Raw genomic sequence first — 16,958 nt, 5'->3', positions numbered from 1 at the left:
TTGCTATTGTGGCTTTGTTCAGCATATTATTCCCAAACAACAAGGATTTTACTCTCAGTCTCATTTTTTTAAAGAGTTGTTTGTCCCAAGGAATATTGAAAATATAAATAGTAGCGAGCTTTAATCTTGCAGCAATTAATAAAAAAAAAGAAAAGATAACAAAAATAAAGTTATATAAAAAAAAATTGGACTTTTAGTCCGTAAAGAACCAACAGGAGAGAGAATGTGTTGGGATACAACTATCGGGATGAGTATGCCATCAAAAATGAAACACTGATGAATGTTTTATACATCAGGGATTGTACAGCCAGTAGTGCTGCTGTTTTGAATCCTAGATGTTTGCCGAGATGGGAAACATAAATCGAATATGGCATGGATAATCAACTGCTAAGGAAAAGTTGCAGTTGTAGTCATAATAAAAAAAAAATTAACTTGTATATTTTTCAGATCAATGGAATATGTTCTTTTACTGAATTCTGAATATGCTGGCAGAATCAGCTTGCTTAAAGAACCAACTGCTAAACGTTAGGAAATCGTTTACCAAAAAATATAGGATGACCTTATGGCAGATGTCTTAAAATTTCCTAACGAATGCTATACTAAAACCCAGTGAAATGTTTGCAATAGTTACTGTAATTTAACCTACTAGGATGGTAGGTTCTATATAACATATTACTTTCAGATATTCAGAAAACGAAGGATTACCTTTGATTTGAGGTAGAGATTATTGCTATGCAGTAAGAATAGAAAGAAAAACAAAATGAAGTGAATATGCTACAGACAAGCAAGGAACTGTGGGTTATTTTTATATTAGAACAGACATATCCCTTAATGACCAAAAAAGCTTTGGATCATTTGCTCATCCAACTCTTCTTTGTTTGGTTTTTCGGACATGCAATTCCACAAGTAATTTTCATTTTTATTATGTTATGTATGGCTTATTAACAGCCATTTTATTTGTACTTACTGTTGTAGAACAGAGTCTGATCATAACGGACATTGAATAATCACAACTAAAAGAAGTATATTAAAATTGATAAAAGATAATAATTTAAATCTTTATTAAATAAAATATATTCTTCTTCTTTTTATATAAAACTATCACCATTAGATTCATTCTATAAAGTAAACATGAACACTAAATAAGTCATGATCTTTACTATTCATCATTTCTGTAAATGAATAATAATGGATCAGGTACCTAGTCAACTTTGATCTGACTGAAGGCATTTCATATAAATATATCTCTCTTCTCAATGAAGACGGAACAATTCTCCCAGATCAGTTAAAGAACAATAAGATCTACAAAAAAACGAATTAAAAATTTTCATAATCGATTCAGTGATCATTCTTCAATCAAACGTGTCAATGATTGGATCTACGCTCATAACTACTCATTTACCCGCCAACTGATAGAAGAATATAAATAGTAGACTTTGTAATGATTTCTTTTTAACAATTAAGATTGTCTTAAATAAAGTTCAGTCTCAAAAAGTATTCTTTTGGTTTTATTGCTATTTTGATAATTACCTTGCCAGAACATAACACTTACCACAGCTCAAACCATGGTTTTTGACTCTTCATAGAAGACGGTCTTTCTTTGATAATTAGTGATTTATTATTTATGAGCAAAAGCCTTATTCATATATGCTATCCTGTGTTTTGCTGGCCAAAGATGTACCTGAACCTTATATGGAGTCCGCAATTCCGTTGCCTTTCTTTGGAAAAGAGTGGTTAATGCTTCCAAAATAGTCATCGCGTTTTCTTAATTAGCCAATATAATTTTTCTCGTTTTAGAAGCTTTAAATTCTCGTTTATTTAGATTTTTTTTTCTTTCTTTCATTTATTTGGAAAGCATTTGTAATAAAAAATAGATCAAGTCAATCTGCGAATGATATAAAAGGAATTTTAATTGTTTCAATTATAAAAAAGTTCTGTGCGCAGCATCCTGATGCCAAAGAACAAATTTAATCTGATTGGATTATAGATTGTTAGTCAAAATGTCATATTTTTAAAAAAAAAACTTTACTTGTAAATCATCTGTCAGTTTCTATTGTGATCATTTATAACTATATTCTGTTCTTCTCAAGAAAAAGAAAGGAAAGGACAATTTTTTGTTCTCTTAGTCCTGGATTATTCAATTCTTTCAAATTATGTATACAAACATATATATCCTTAAGCTTCATGCATATTTCCTTACAGATTTGGATAAGATAAGGGAGCCCCTGGACTGCTATTGTTTATGTAATCAATTGGATGGATCGCAATCAATTCAATTGGGGATCACTGAAAATAAGTTGTAGTAACGATGACAACCAACTTTCTTCTCCGACTCTTTTTACAAACAAAAACTAATATTACTAATTTTATACAATTTATCTTTATTTTTATCTTTATTTTTTCTTTTTTTATTTCCTTTATATCATGTCAACTACAGCTTCTAATGAATCCCATTCAAGGCAACGAGTTAGTCGAGCTTGGTATACAATAGATAGCAAACATACTTCTTTCAATTTTCTCATGCATGTTTTAAAGTGATTTGTGTAGAAGAAAAAAAGTGAAATGCGATGGTGCAACACCTGTTTGCACTAACTGTAAAGCGATCGGGCTAGAGTGCACTTTTAAAGACACAACGAAAAAAGTAAACTTTAAAACTATATGTTTCTTTACCTTCGTTTTCTTAATTATTTTTTAAACGGGATAGAGAGGACCACCTAAAGGCTATATAGAAGCAGTTGAGAATAGACTTTACAAACTAGAAAATTATCTAGTAGAATTATCAAAAAGCGGAGACATACAGTCCAACAACATCTTGAAGGAACTCAATTCACCTCTAGAGACGCCTACAGGAGAACAAATTCGGGAACGACCGGTGAGAAGAGTGCCCAAGTCTGAAAGAAACAAGGTGTTTTTTTGGCAGCAAGACCAGGCGGGTAAAAAAAAGAGGGAAAGTTTATGGTTGGATGAACCCGACCAGTCATCTCGAGAGGAAGATTCTCCAGCAGATGAAGGCATAGGACAGCTCTCGATGGATGCGAATGGACAAATGAGATATTTGGGTAAGTCTTCTGGCTACTATCTCTTGCAAAGCAGTCGAACCTATCAGAATGGCGCCTTTCATTTTGCTAATTATGGTAAACGTCGTAAGAGAAGACATAATCCTAGGCAGGTAGATCCGTTCGAGTTGCCACCAAAGGATCTATCAGAGCATCTGATCGTGCTTTACTTTCAGCATTTCTATCCGTTCTTGCCCCTGTTCTTTCAACGTCGGCTCTTCTCTTCTGTTGAGCAAGAGGTCACTCCGCTTTTGCTCAATTCAATTTATGCGGTGGCATCAAGGATATCAGATGATGTTCGAGTCAGATCAGATCCAGCTGTACCCGATACCGCTGGTGACGTGTTTTTTGAAAGAGCAGAAAAATTACTAGACGAATCTTATGACAAGCCAAGCATATCGACCGTTCAATCACTTTTACTACTTGCTAGTCATCAGCATGGTGCTATGAGATCTGCTAGAGCCTGGTTATACAGTGGCATGGTAAATATCATCTTCATTAACGACATTTACCTCTTCCTCATGTATTCACTCTGATAGGCTTTTCGAATGGCGCAAGACTTGGGTTTGCACAGAAACTGTGATTACTGGAACTTACCGCCAGAAGAATGTGAAAGACGTAAAAGAGTTTTTTGGTGTTGTTATGTAGTAGATCGATTGGGAAGTGCAATGTATGGACGAGCGACCACCTTTGAAGAAAGGGATTGCGACGTACCTTTTCCCTCTGTAGACGATGATGAGACCCTGCCTTCTGTCGCTGAAGGTCAACCGATCAGAATATTGGATAACTTTATTAATTTGATCAAAATATGTGATATATTAGGCCATGTCCTCAAAAACATTTACTATGTGCGTTCCTTGCAAAATACGGGTGCCAAACAAGCCGATTCAGTCCTGAATATCTTAAATAAAAGGTTACAACAATGGCATGACCAGTTACCAAGCTCATTGAGGATCCAAGCTAAATCAAGTCCTTCTGTGGCTGTCTGTCAACTACATATGATCTATTATACAACCCTAATCTTACTTCACCGACCGTTCACTCGAGGACCTGATCAAACAGTCTCGATACCTTCTCTTTTACCCTCTGCCTCCATCCTAGCTTCTGCTGCAGATTCAATGCTCTCCATCTTAGATCAAATGTTTGAGCACAATCAACTTGTCTACGTTTTGAACTTTTCTGTCTATTACATCTTTACAGTTGGCCTCATCTTTGTCCGAGATGCAAGCAATCATGAAGAGCCAGCAGAGTCTAAGCTAAACAAGTGTATGGAGGCCCTGAACAAGATCGAGACGACTTGGATCACAGCCAGCAAGAATTGTCAAATCCTAGCTGAGCTGGCAGGCTACCATCATCCCGAAACAGGTGTGTTATGGTCAGAAGATTCAAAGGACCGATGGATAGACTTTTCGCTTGACCCTCAAAGTGCGCCCATCACCACTACCTTGGATCCATTTGAAGCACCGGACATTATTCCAATCAAACCTTTTGGTTATTGGGAATCCTCTTTGGATGATTGGAATCCTTTATCGCATCAGGAGGATGCACATCAAAAAGGACAGCATTTGATTCATACGGATCAGCATGTGGACGTATTGACGGGCGTTAGTTTAGACGTCTCGGATAAATCGAATGAAAAAAGTTTTATGGATTATCTTCAAAACAGATCAATGAATCAGCAAACGCCGGAGGATGGCGGGCCATCCGTTATAAAAGATTTAGCAAATGCTTATTATTGGTAGAAATCTTTGATATTTATTTAAATAAAACAATAGGTTGCAGAAAGCACCAAACTTCCCGTATACCCCATCTTTGTATCAAATTAAGTTTCTAGTGCCCTCATGGCTTTTCTTGTTTTGATTATTTTTTATTCTTGCAACCCTTAATTACCCTCTTCTTTCAATAAAAACGATTAATAGCCATTTACAATTTTCTTTCTTTTTAGTATGCGATGATCAAAAGCTGCTTGTTGATCAGCATTTACACCTGTCTAGGTCATCATTGAGCTTTTGGGACCTGATAATCATATATTTGTTTTCATATCAGATAGTAAGTATACAACCTAGGCACATTCACCTTCAAAAAGCGATACAATTACAATGTACAGTTAGTCTCATGAAAAACTATGTCACAAAATTCATTTTGATAAAGATTCTCTGCTTAAAATAAAAACAATAAAAAAGCATTATGTTTCACACAGGAACTCAAATTTAATTTACTTTGGCAATGATTAAATCTATGCATATAAAAGTCTGACATCTTTTTACAATAAAACGAATGGACTTGATTCGTTTGCATCCGTTTAACTGTAGTTCAGATAACAACGGAATACTTAGAAATAAATTAATGAAGCTAATCAATAAAACACAAAATAGGCAGACGTATTTGTGCTTTTGATTGATACAAATATGAATTACTAAATGCGCTAATATAAGTCACTTTGAATAAATAGACAAGACATTAACATTCTTTATTGTAATTACAATAACTGTGTACATCTGATTATTCTTTATACAATATAAAAGAGGATATTTGCTGTTTTCTTTCTTTTCAACCTTGCAATAAAAACCATTAAAAGGCTTGTGACAATAAAAAATTTATTCTTTATAGCATATATTCATAATTGGACAAAGAAAGAAGATTTGATTACAAGTGCTGACAAGAAAAGCAAGAGAGAAAGATAGCATTTATATTTAAGACAGATAATTTGCTTTCATTATAGCCTGTAATGAGATCAAGATTGGATATAAAAACAGCTGTCTTTTTTTTTCCTTACTTTTTACGACATCTCACAACCACTTTCTCAAAGCAAAATCAAAAACGCATCAAATGAACAGATTGACTTTTATCTTGCTTTTGACTGTCTTTTCCTTTTGTATCATTCAAGAAACTGAAGCATTAGTTATCAAGAAGCGCAGTAAATTGCCCTTTTCTGGTAAAGGTACTTATTATGATGTTGGACCTGGATCATGTGGAGAATCTGATGATGATTCTGAAATGGTTGTTGCTGTCAACGTAAACCAAATGAACAATGGTAAGAAAGAATAGAAAGAAACAGAAAGAAAAAGAGACAGAGAGAAAGATTATAATAGACTGATTAAATTGAATAGGTGCAAACCCAAATATGAATCCTCACTGCAACAAGATGGTTAAAATTGTAGGAACAACTGGCAATGAAATTATTGCACGTATTGTTGATACTTGCCCCACATGCCAAGTCAATTCCTTGGATCTTTCGCCTACTGGTAAGTAAAAAAAAAAAAAAATTGGTCTGACTCAAGTTTGAAATCTCATACGATTTATATTTTTTTTTAGTATTTGAACAAGTCTGCGGTTATTTGGGACAAGGAACTTGTAAAATTAAATGGGGATTTATTTAAAGCATAAAAAAAAAGCAATATTAGACTCATTAGAACAAATTTTAGACTTGAATTATTTTCAATAAAAATAAAGAATATGCATTGTAACTCTTTCTTTTAAGGATATGTACAAAGTGTGTAGCACAATAAATGATGGGCAGTTGTATAATAGAATTTATTTATATAATACAAGTCAATTTTCACTCCACTTTCGTCAACAGTTTTCTGCCTAGCCATTTGATGAAAGCATTCATCTTATAACCATTGTAATTCTCAAAAGTTTTGCCCCAAAATTCCTCTTTGATCCAGTAAAGATTTGGAGTAAAAAAAGAAATGTATTTCTCAAAGAAAAAGACACTGTAATAAAACAATAGCTATTGCCCTCTATTTACTAGAATAAATAAAAAAGACTGGACATGGGCCCATATATACTAGATTTTCTTAATTGAGGCGAAATGCGGATAACTGACACTCAGTATTGTCTTGAATCAGACCACAGTAACAAAAACATAAACCGCTACGATTTTGATAAACTACATTGCTTACTGCTGCAACTGGCTTATTTCATTTACTTTGCTTCAAAGTATTATTGATACCTTAAAACTTTTAAACTGCTTGGTTGTATAATAACAATCTTTTGGTCACAAACGATGAAACAAAAAAAAAAGATAAAAGATAAAGCTAAATAGATAAATGTAGATATCTGGTTTAAATCTTATCCGTCTATGCAAGGAAAATTGTACCAATTAAAGTAGTTTTTGTGCATATAGCATTTCTTAAAAAATGTGTCTAATTTATTCTATTGGAAACAAAAAAGGGAAGTAATTAATAAAGAAATTTGGTTGTCTTTTTGATTTATAAGGACGAATCAGAACTACCTATATTTTTAATTATATGCTTCCTTGGCAATTTTTCTCTCTTGTTATGCATATCTTCCATTCATGATAGTCTATTGTTTATTACAACTAGAAAATTATACAAAGAGAAAGACGGCTAGTGTGCTTTTGTTCATAATACAAAAGGTAATATTTATTTATTAATTAGAAAAATACCTTATGTAATATCACGCATTTCTCCAACCCTAAAATAACCGTATAGTTTTTCTATTATTCTCAGGGTAAAAAAAAAAGATAAGAGACAAATCTCAGATAAAATTAAGTTTGAGTAACAACGATAAACTTTTCTCTAACCAGAGAAGGAGAGAAAGGAGTATCCTTGATGCTATAGATAAATAAAATAAAGACCCGAACTTGGTGTTAGCTTTATCATGTAATTAATACAGGGTTTACCTTATCTTATATAAATAATTTTTATCTTTACTTTTTTTGTACTTGCAAAAGAGATGCGAAAAAAAACTACCCTGATTTCCTTTTATATCATGGTTTCAGATTCTCCGTTTCCAAGACACACATTTTTGTCTCTCGCTTTTTTTAATAGAGCAGTAATAAAGTCAAGGTATAAAAAACAAGGGATGCATTCTTTATTGTCATCGTAATTCTAGACCATCTTTCATATACGATTCTTATTAAACCTTCCCTTCATACGAATATAAAAATTAAAAACTCCACTGATAGATACCCGATGTTTCCATAGAAGCCAAGTGTTGCTAGTAACAACAGAACAAGGAGTATATCGTAAAAGCTACATTTATTACAACGTATTTTTTCTTTATAAGAAATCGATCTTTTTTAATGAAAGAAATGAAAATTAGACCAAACAAAAGGCTGATTTCTTTCTCCAGCTTACGTGAGAATTCTTCTCCTTAGTTTATCTTCCCACCTTTTTTTTTATTAGTTCTTCTTTGTACTACCTTTCTATGATGGTTTCACTTGGTTGTGCGACACTAGAATCGGTTGATGTGAGAAAGTTTATCTTTGTTAATGTTCATTTTAGGGAATATATAAATGGTCATGTGAGATAAACGTACATTTCTGTCATAACTCATTAAATTAAGGGTTCTTTGTTATACAAATACCTTTTTACTTTTTCATTGATGACAGCAAAATAAAATATAATAACCGGAGTTTTATTAAAGTAGGACGTTATTATTTATTTGGTAAAAAATTCATTCAGAGGTCATCAGCACAAAAACCAATCCTTCAAACGTTATTTGGAAATTGGTTCCTTTCTGAACCAGTTAAAAAGCTTCGTTTCTTTTCGGGGATTTTGGCGGGTACAACAACTTCCCGTCACACAGGTATTTTTATTGCACACAAAAAAAAAAAGATTTTCGTGTTAATATAAAAAGGACAATAGATTTTTTTTTATATTCATTCCAACTTTACTCTTTTTCTTAATCAATTCATTTCCCCTCTTTTTGTTTTCTTGTTTAAATGACTAAAGATAATTATACTCCTTCGGTAGCCAGTTCTGATAAAGTCAGTAAAGTTGAACAAACGGCCATTGATCATGTTGAAGATGATCGTGCCTCTAGCATCAATGAGTTTGGCCATGGTGATGGTAGTTTCTTTACTGCTTACTTTAATGTTGTATGTGTTGTTGCTGGTACTGGTACCCTAGGTCTTCCCAAGGCCTTTGCTGAAGGTGGCTGGCTTGGTATTTTGATCTTGATCTTGGCATATGCTATGTCTGTCTATTCTGGTATTGTTCTCATTCGTTGTTTATACTATAAGCCTGGTAAGCGTCTCCACGACTTCAAAGCTATTGGTACTGCCGCCTTTGGCTGGGCTGGATACATTGTTGCTTCTGTGCTTCATTTACTCAATTTGTTTGGTTGTCCCGCTCTTTACATTGTCTTGGCTTCTAATAATATGACTTACCTCTTGAAGGGCACAGCTGGTGAATTGAACTACAAGCTCTGGGCTATCATCTGGGGTGTTTTCTTACTCATTCCTTCCCTGATCATGAAGACCTTGAAGGAAGTGACTAGTATCGCTGCTATCGGTGCCATCTGTACCATGATGGCTGTCTTTGTTGTCCTTATCCAAGGTCCCATGTTCCGTAACTCACACCCTGAAATCGCTATTGAACATGACTCTGTCATTTGGACTGGTTTCCCTATGTCCCTTTCCACTATTGCTTTCTCCTTTGGTGGTAACAACACATACCCTCACGCCGAACATGCCTTGAAGAAACCTCACCAATGGAAGTGGGCCGTTACTACTGGTCTCAGTACTTGTGTCGCTCTTTATTTCTTGACGGCCGTTCCTGGCTATTGGTCCTTTGGTACTACGACACAATCTCCTATCTACAACTCTCTTCCTGACGGTGCCGGAAAAATGCTTTCGATGATCGTCATGACCATTCACGTCATTTTGGCCATTCCCCATTTACAGTACTTCCTTTTCTCTTGAATTTGAAAAATTCATCAACTGTACCGAGGAAAGATATGGCAAGTTTGGTGCTTGGGTTGGTCGTGCCATCATCCGTTCCTGTACCATGGTGATCCTTGTCATCTTGGCCTGCTTTATTCCCTACTTTGATGACTTTATGGGTTTGATTGGTGCTCTTGCCAATTGTGGTCTTGTCTTTTTGTTACCCATCTTGTGCTATTTGAAGCTGACTGGTGTTCGAAACAAGCCTTGGTACGAATTGGCCTTTTGTGCCTTAACTCTCTTGTTAGGTATCGTCGGCTGTGTGTTTGGTACTATTGATGCCATCAAATCTTTGATCGCAGATTTCAAGGCCTAAAAAAAGTAGCAAAACCTGGTGTATACTACTTGCTGTACATAGAAACATAACTGAAAACAAAAAATGGATTCCTTATTTTTATTACCTTTTTCTTTCTAATCTTTTTTATTGTATGTATATATTTATCCCAATCCTTTTCATTCAATTAATAAATGAATTATCTTTCTTAATTATTGTCTCTTTTATTTTTACTTTATATATGTGTCTGCAAAACATATACAAATTTATAAAATTGGAAATGTAGTGCTTTGATAAATTGAGAACATTGTGTAGTCTAAATTGCCCTCCACTTTTTTTTTTGAAATTCTTTTTATGATAAAAAGGCGTATAATGTAAGCTGATTTTGTTTCCAAAAAAAAAAAAAAAAAAAAGGCTAAGTTTGCTTTTGTTACTTTGTTCTTTTGATAAAGCTTTTTATATAGAGTTTTACATAAAATGTTTTCATCGCTTGCTGTTGTTACGCCTCAACACAAATGGCCGTATCCTTTGTTGGCATTCAAAAATCCGTGCAGTTAGCTCTCACTCTAAAGTTACCATTGAATGCAACGCTGTCTTCTTAGATGGTTTTAACTTTATGGATCCTTTTTTTTTTTTTTTTTTTTTTTTTTTTTTTTTTTTTTTTTTTTGGCAATAATATACTGAACTTGCAAAAAAAAAAAATCCCGCATTAATGAATGAAGAAGTCATGGAGATCATTGATGTTAGTGAAAAATGCATGGTGTTATAAATCATTGACCAAGAGGATGGATATAGCAAAAGAAGAAATGAATGATTTCCACATGAATCAAATGGGATGGATGTCGTGTCTTACTTGGCATATTTGAATAAAAGAGGAACATTTTAAGCACTTATGGTTGTAGCGTCTCAATGCTTGCATCACGCTTTTTTTTCTAATACTGTTTCTCGATTGTTGGTATTTTGGTAGCGATTTAGACTATCCTATCTATATCTCTCAGATTGCTCCGACAAGATACTTTATTTTCACGGTTGTAGTAGCTGTTTATATTTATTATATCGTTTTCGCCCTATTGAATTTGAAAAAGCTTGACAAATGCAATGCTTGGGCTAAACATACTAACCTTCATACAATGAAAATAGGTGTTTTATTTATGTTGGTTTTCTTTAGATTTGAACCTAGTGATTTGAAAAGTTTTACTTGTGTATGTAACAAATATTGATATGAATTAGCATCCTATAGCTATTCTTTTTCTTTGCTTGTTCATTATATGCATAGTACTATTGACACTGCTGATTCTTTAGATAGAATACACAATTCCTCTATGAAATAATGAGCTTATATTCATCTCTTGAAACAAAAGCCTTCTTATGAATCACCCAAGAAGTTATATTTATTGTTTGTTTATGCAACTTGTTATTGCAGGTTTTTTGAAACACGCGCTTTGATAAATTTGACAGGAATTAAAAAAGTTACCGAGGTTCTTGTGTATTTTATTTTGTTTTTAGTGCGATTCAAATAACTAATGGCAAAAAAGAAAATTAAAGCAGCTTCTAATCGTGGTTATGCCACTTCTTCAGCTCCCTCTAAAAAGGTGGAAGAAAAACAGCCCAAGAAGGAAGAAGAGATAATCAAGCCAACAAAACAACCTAAAGATCGTCAAGTGGATCTAAAAAAGGAAGAGGGAAAAAAAGACATTCTCCAGCTCGTTCAAAAATACCAATCCTTGCACGAATCTAAAGCAGATGCCATAATTGATCGATTGACCAATGACACTGGCAGTGGATCGAATGCACGCAAGGTCCGGCCGTTTCGACTTCGCTCAGAACTAGAACGAGAACTTGTCTCAATTATTAAACAGAGACAAAGTAACTTGCTTGGTAAGAAAGATTCGCAGGTAGTTTTTTTTACAGAAGGCAACTTACATCTGTTACTAGAGTCTCAATTAATTTTAAATGAAAATGAGAGAGACAAAACGGTTGAACAGCTGGATATTTTATACAGAGTCTTGATCAAACTTGGATTTAGTGATGAAGATATTTTGTCATCATTCAAGGCAACTTTATCGAAATCGATTGATGATCATTTGGATTGGGTAGAGAGAATTGGAACCTTTATCACAATTTGCTTATTTTTTTCTTTTTATTTGTAGCTGTGTATAAACGTTCCTTATGATAGACTGCCAGTTGGATTCTTTGACAAGTATTTTAATGAAGATGGTATAATCAAATGTATTTTAGTAGCTAGCTAACATTCTTTTCCAAATTAGATCAGGATGAGCAGGTTACCTTGATCCATAACGCTAATAGAAAAGATACAAGCAATGCCAGATCAGATCAGAAGGAAAAAGTAGAAGAGGAATTGATTCTGTTGAAGAATAAGGAGGATGAGTCCTTAGATGACATCAAATCTCACATCTTAAAAGCTGCAGAAAGATACGAGGTAGAAAAAGAAACCAAATATAAAAAAGCGGGTAGAAACGGTTGAAATCTGATATTTGGGCATATTTACAGAGTGTGCAAGAAAAAGAGGATGTAAATGAAAGACACGCAAAGTTAAGAGTTTACTTGCAAGAGCTTGAAAACCTCTTACCTTCCAACAAGAAAAACAAAAAGAAACAAAAGGAGGAATCTCTTTCCGAGGAGCAAACAAAGACTACTGAAAAAGAGATTACGCGTATAAAGGCTGATATACGTAACTTGGAGGCTGACTGGGAATATGATAAGAGAACAGCACAGGAGTTGTTTATAAAGCAGCTCGAGATAGCAACAGAGGAAAAAAGAAAAAAGTTACAGGAAGATATTGAAAAGAGAAAGATAGAGCAAGAAAAACAAAGATGGGCTTTGGAAGAAAAATCAGAGACAAGCGAGACGGAGGGTGATGATGAGGATGGTATGTTTGGTGGTTTAATGATGGCAGAAGAGGAGATGGATTCGGCATATAATAGTGCTCCCAGTAATACTGTTACCAGCTGGACAGTCATCGACTTAACTATGGAAAAGTCTTGGAAGGGAATGTATCCAAAGGAATTCTTGGCGGAGTATTGTAAGAAACATGGTCTCGGAAATCAAAAGTTTCAATCAAAAGAGGTTAGCTCTGGTATGTGGCGATCGACTTTGCAAATAGCCAATGGCAAGCAATTCAATTCGTTCTTGAATTACGAATCACCTGAAGGTATTGTTACCACTGCTCGTCTATCATCTGAAAACTTCACAGCCGTAAGATCAAAAAGAACCTGTCGGTTACATGCTATCGTTATTTATATTTTTCTGTATACGTAGACCTTTGCTTTATTTGATCTTGACTCATCTTCATCTGTGTATAAAGCTATGCCTAAGCCGTACAGGAACTTATGGGTAGAGTGGCTGGAAGAAAAGGTAAATAGGCTGAAGATCGTATCTGTATGTTTATCGTGCTTTGTATATATAGAAATTAAAAGAAGAATATCCTCAACTTGAGATGGATAAGCAAAGGTTGACCCTTCTAACAGAATTGGTGAATAAATCGACTGAAAATGCAGGAAAAAGCGACAACGTAGGGTTTTACTCTTTTCCTAAACTATCAATAATAACTTTTTTCGTTTTTTAGCTTAAAGATGGTCCTGAAACATTTGAAACAAAGCCTAATGAAAGTACAACGGACTCATTCAGCAAGCAAATTTCTAAGCGAAAGAAAGCTTTCAATTCATCTCAAGAAAGATTCAAGAAGCGCCTTAATTCTAAAGATTATATGTCTATGAAGGTAGAGTAGATAAAAGATAATAAACAAAAAAGTCAAATTAAAGAGTGTCATATATTTAGGAAAAGAGAGGCGACTTGCCTATCGCTGCATATAGAAAAGACATATTAGAATTGGTGAAGAAAAATCAAGTCTTAATTATTTCAGGTGAAACAGGATGGTAAATTGAAAAAGAGTAGTTTATGAAAGAATAAATAATTTACGTTAATTATGAATATACAGTGGTAAAAGTACTCAAGTGCCTCAGTTCTTGGCTGAGGATCTCTTAATGGGATCTTCAAATGGTCTTGTTATTTGTACCCAGGTATATATACAAGCTCTTATATATATTGTTTACGTTAACATTATAAAAAGCCTCGACGTATCTCAGCTATGTCAATCGCAAGTAGAGTATCTATTGAGATGGGTGACTCACCCAAAGCTGTTGGCTCCAGAGATGCATTAGTTGGGTATCAAATCAGATTAGAAAGCAAAGTATCCGATGAAAACGTATTGTTGTACTGTACTACTGTAAGTTCTTTCTTTTTTTATCAGTCATGCAGCTCTAAAATAAACATTGATTTTTAGGGTATTCTTTTACAACGACTCCAAAGCGATTTATCTTTGCAGGGAGTGAGTCATGTGATTATTGATGAAGTACATGAGCGTACAATTGAAAGCGATTTTTTGCTGATTATGCTCAAAAAACTATGTCAATTACGTCCTGAGCTCAAGTAAGGAACATACATACATGTATAACGCTGTATCTATATGAATACGTTCTTGTTTAGGGTCATTTTGATGAGTGCAACTGTCGAAGCTAGACGTTTTCAAGAGTATTTTGACAATGCTCCAACTATAGCTGTACCAGGAAGAACGTATCCTGTTCAAGTACAGTTTCTTGAAGACGTTGTAGAAGCAACTGGTATACTTGTGCGCTATGCTTTCATGCAGTATATCTTATTGTTTTAAATAGGCTATGTACTAGAAGAAGACTCGCCATTTGCTGTAAGAAAGTCTAGGGTGGGAATAGGCAAGTTCTTTATATAAAATACATAATGCTCCCTTTCCTCTTTTTTAACATGTATCGGAAATAGAAAAAGGAAACGTTAATATATCTGGTCGAGGCGGCTCACAAAAGCGTCTTCATTATGAAATATTTAAAGAGGAATCAGACGATGATGATATCTACAATACAAGCAACGACTCCAAGCTTACTATATCCAATAATGAAGTAACTGAGAATATCAATGAAAGTGATAATGAAGATGAGAGCGAGTACAGTAGGCAAACACGAAAAATGATTAAGAGAATGGACGATAAAAAGATCAATTATGACTTAATCCTTCAATTACTTGAACACATTTGTATACAAAAACCAGCTGATGAAAACAGCACGGACAAAAAGGAGTCAGCGATTCCTTCCACAGGCGCAATTCTTGTATTTTTACCCGGTATGAATGAGATCCGAGCACTTTATGATTTGGTTTCTAGCCACAACATATTTGGAAAGACTGAAAAGTTTTTGTTAATCCCCCTTCACTCTACTCTTTCCTCTGATCATCAAGAAAAAGCATTCGAGGTTCCACCTGAAGGCGTCCGAAAAATAGTGTTCTCAACTAACATTGCTGAGACAGGTGTCACCATTAGCGATGTCACGGTCGTTATTGATACAGGCATGGCTAGAACAATCAAGTATGTTATCTGATGCAAAAAAAAAAAGAAAAAATTAACTTTTTGTGGACAGTTATGATGATAAAAGAAGGGTTTCAAGACTATTACAAAAGTATGTGGCAAAAGCCAATGCTAAACAAAGACGTGGTCGTGCTGGTAGAGTACAAGAAGGTATTTGCTTTCATTTATTTACAAAGCAACGCTTTGAACATGTAAGTTTCATATTTTATTTGCTGAAAAAAATCTAAATGAGAATACAAAAGATGCCAGATTATGAGACGCCTGAAATACTTCGTTTGCCACTTGAAGAATTATGCTTACGTATTAAGGTCTATAAGCTTGGTTCGATTATTGATGTGCTTAGCAGCGCTCTCGATGCACCTTCAGTTAAAGTAATTAAAAACGCCATTTCCAGACTACGTGAAGTAAGAAAAATACACATCAAAATGGTCTTTTTTTTTAAATCTTTTTTGTTTCTGTTAGATACATGCACTCAATGCCGATGAAAGCCTTACCCCACTTGGTGCACATTTGGTGAATTTGCCAGTGGATATTCACATTGGAAAAATGATTTTATTTGGTGCTATTTTCCGTTGTTTAGACCCTATATTGACCATTGCAGCAGCATTAAGTTTCAAGAGTCCATTTGTTAGGCCATTTGGCAAAGAAGATGAAGCTGATAGAGCAAGGGCAAGATTTGAATGCAGTATGTTTTGTTTTATCCAAGAGTATTTGCTACTGATAATTAACACTCTTTTGTTAGATAATTCCGACTTTTTAACTGTCTATCAAGCTTATGAGATATGGCGCGATGAACTGATGTCTGTCAGGGGGAAGCCCGGGTGGATTCGTAAAATGCACGAGTTCTGCAAAGAGAATTATTTGAGTCACCAGAACCTAGAGACAATTGAAGAAATGAAGCGACAGTTTTTAGGACTATTGATTAATATTGGCTTTGTAAAGACCGATGATATGGATATCTCTATCAATCGATATGATATTAAACGTTCCATTCGATTATGTCAAGTCCCATCTGCCTATGACAAGTACAGAGATTTCCCATCAGTTATCAATGCGGCACTCACTGCTGGTCTATATCCCAAAGTAGCAGAATATGTACGTGAAACGGATACGATGGCAAACCGTTTAATGGAACTCAAATTTCATCCCTCATCTGCTCTCTTCTGTAATGAAAGAGCGATGCATTCAGAGTTCTTTGTGTATAATGCTCTTGTGGCCAATGGTAATGATTATCAAAAGGATAAGGCTGTTGTTTGGGAAGCTGCCTCCATTGAACCTGCAATACTCATGCTGCTTTCTACGACCATCGAGATCAATGTAAGTATCAGGGCTGTGATAAGTGTCTGAATATTTTAATAATGCATCTATGTTAGCATAAGCAAAGAAGAATGGTGATAGACGGCTGGCTGTCTTTTGATTGTTTTGCAAGAACAGCAGCAATACTAAAGTTCTTTAGACATGAAGTGGTATAAAAAAAGATTGCTAAAGTATTGCTATTCTTTTTATTAACATGTATATTTTGTA

General features: G+C 34.5%; 4 protein-coding genes across 4 annotated transcripts; all 4 read left to right on the top strand.

Moving 5' to 3' along the window:
- Positions 1-3,046: 3,046 nt before the first annotated feature.
- RO3G_09008 (uncharacterized protein) lies at positions 3,047-4,882 on the top strand (the record flags this gene model as incomplete). The annotated part of the gene is made up of 3 exons (XM_067663593.1): positions 3,047-3,538; positions 3,596-4,660; positions 4,832-4,882. 3 exons carry the CDS (start codon positions 3,047-3,049, stop codon positions 4,880-4,882), a joined length of 1,608 nt encoding a protein of 535 aa, XP_067519694.1.
- Positions 4,883-5,885: 1,003 nt separating this feature from the next.
- RO3G_09007 (uncharacterized protein) lies at positions 5,886-6,436 on the top strand (the record flags this gene model as incomplete). Its single annotated transcript, XM_067663592.1, has 3 exons — positions 5,886-6,090; positions 6,167-6,301; positions 6,372-6,436. 3 exons carry the CDS (start codon positions 5,886-5,888, stop codon positions 6,434-6,436), a joined length of 405 nt encoding a protein of 134 aa, XP_067519693.1.
- A 2,312-nt stretch (positions 6,437-8,748) lies between these two features.
- RO3G_09006 (uncharacterized protein) lies at positions 8,749-9,729 on the top strand (the record flags this gene model as incomplete). The annotated part of the gene is made up of 1 exon (XM_067663591.1): positions 8,749-9,729. One exon carries the CDS (start codon positions 8,749-8,751, stop codon positions 9,727-9,729), a length of 981 nt encoding a protein of 326 aa, XP_067519692.1.
- A 1,818-nt stretch (positions 9,730-11,547) lies between these two features.
- Positions 11,548-16,880, top strand: RO3G_09005 (uncharacterized protein; the record flags this gene model as incomplete). The annotated part of the gene is made up of 20 exons (XM_067663590.1): positions 11,548-11,902; positions 11,960-12,117; positions 12,175-12,241; positions 12,292-12,464; positions 12,536-13,240; positions 13,304-13,399; positions 13,452-13,556; positions 13,611-13,763; positions 13,823-13,920; positions 13,983-14,064; positions 14,115-14,270; positions 14,328-14,473; positions 14,531-14,664; positions 14,716-14,747; positions 14,908-15,434; positions 15,487-15,625; positions 15,677-15,838; positions 15,897-16,119; positions 16,177-16,751; positions 16,833-16,880. The coding sequence occupies 20 exons, from the start codon at positions 11,548-11,550 to the stop codon at positions 16,878-16,880; spliced, it is 4,134 nt and encodes a 1,377-aa protein (XP_067519691.1).
- Positions 16,881-16,958: the final 78 nt, after the last annotated feature.

The sequence above is a fragment of the Rhizopus delemar genome, genomic scaffold (assembly GCF_000149305.1).
Source record: "Rhizopus delemar RA 99-880 supercont3.6 genomic scaffold, whole genome shotgun sequence".
In the NCBI taxonomy this organism is placed as follows: Eukaryota; Fungi; Mucoromycota; class Mucoromycetes; order Mucorales; family Rhizopodaceae; genus Rhizopus; species Rhizopus delemar.
Note: the sequence above shows the minus strand (reverse complement) of the source record. Positions and strands in the feature narration are given on the sequence as shown.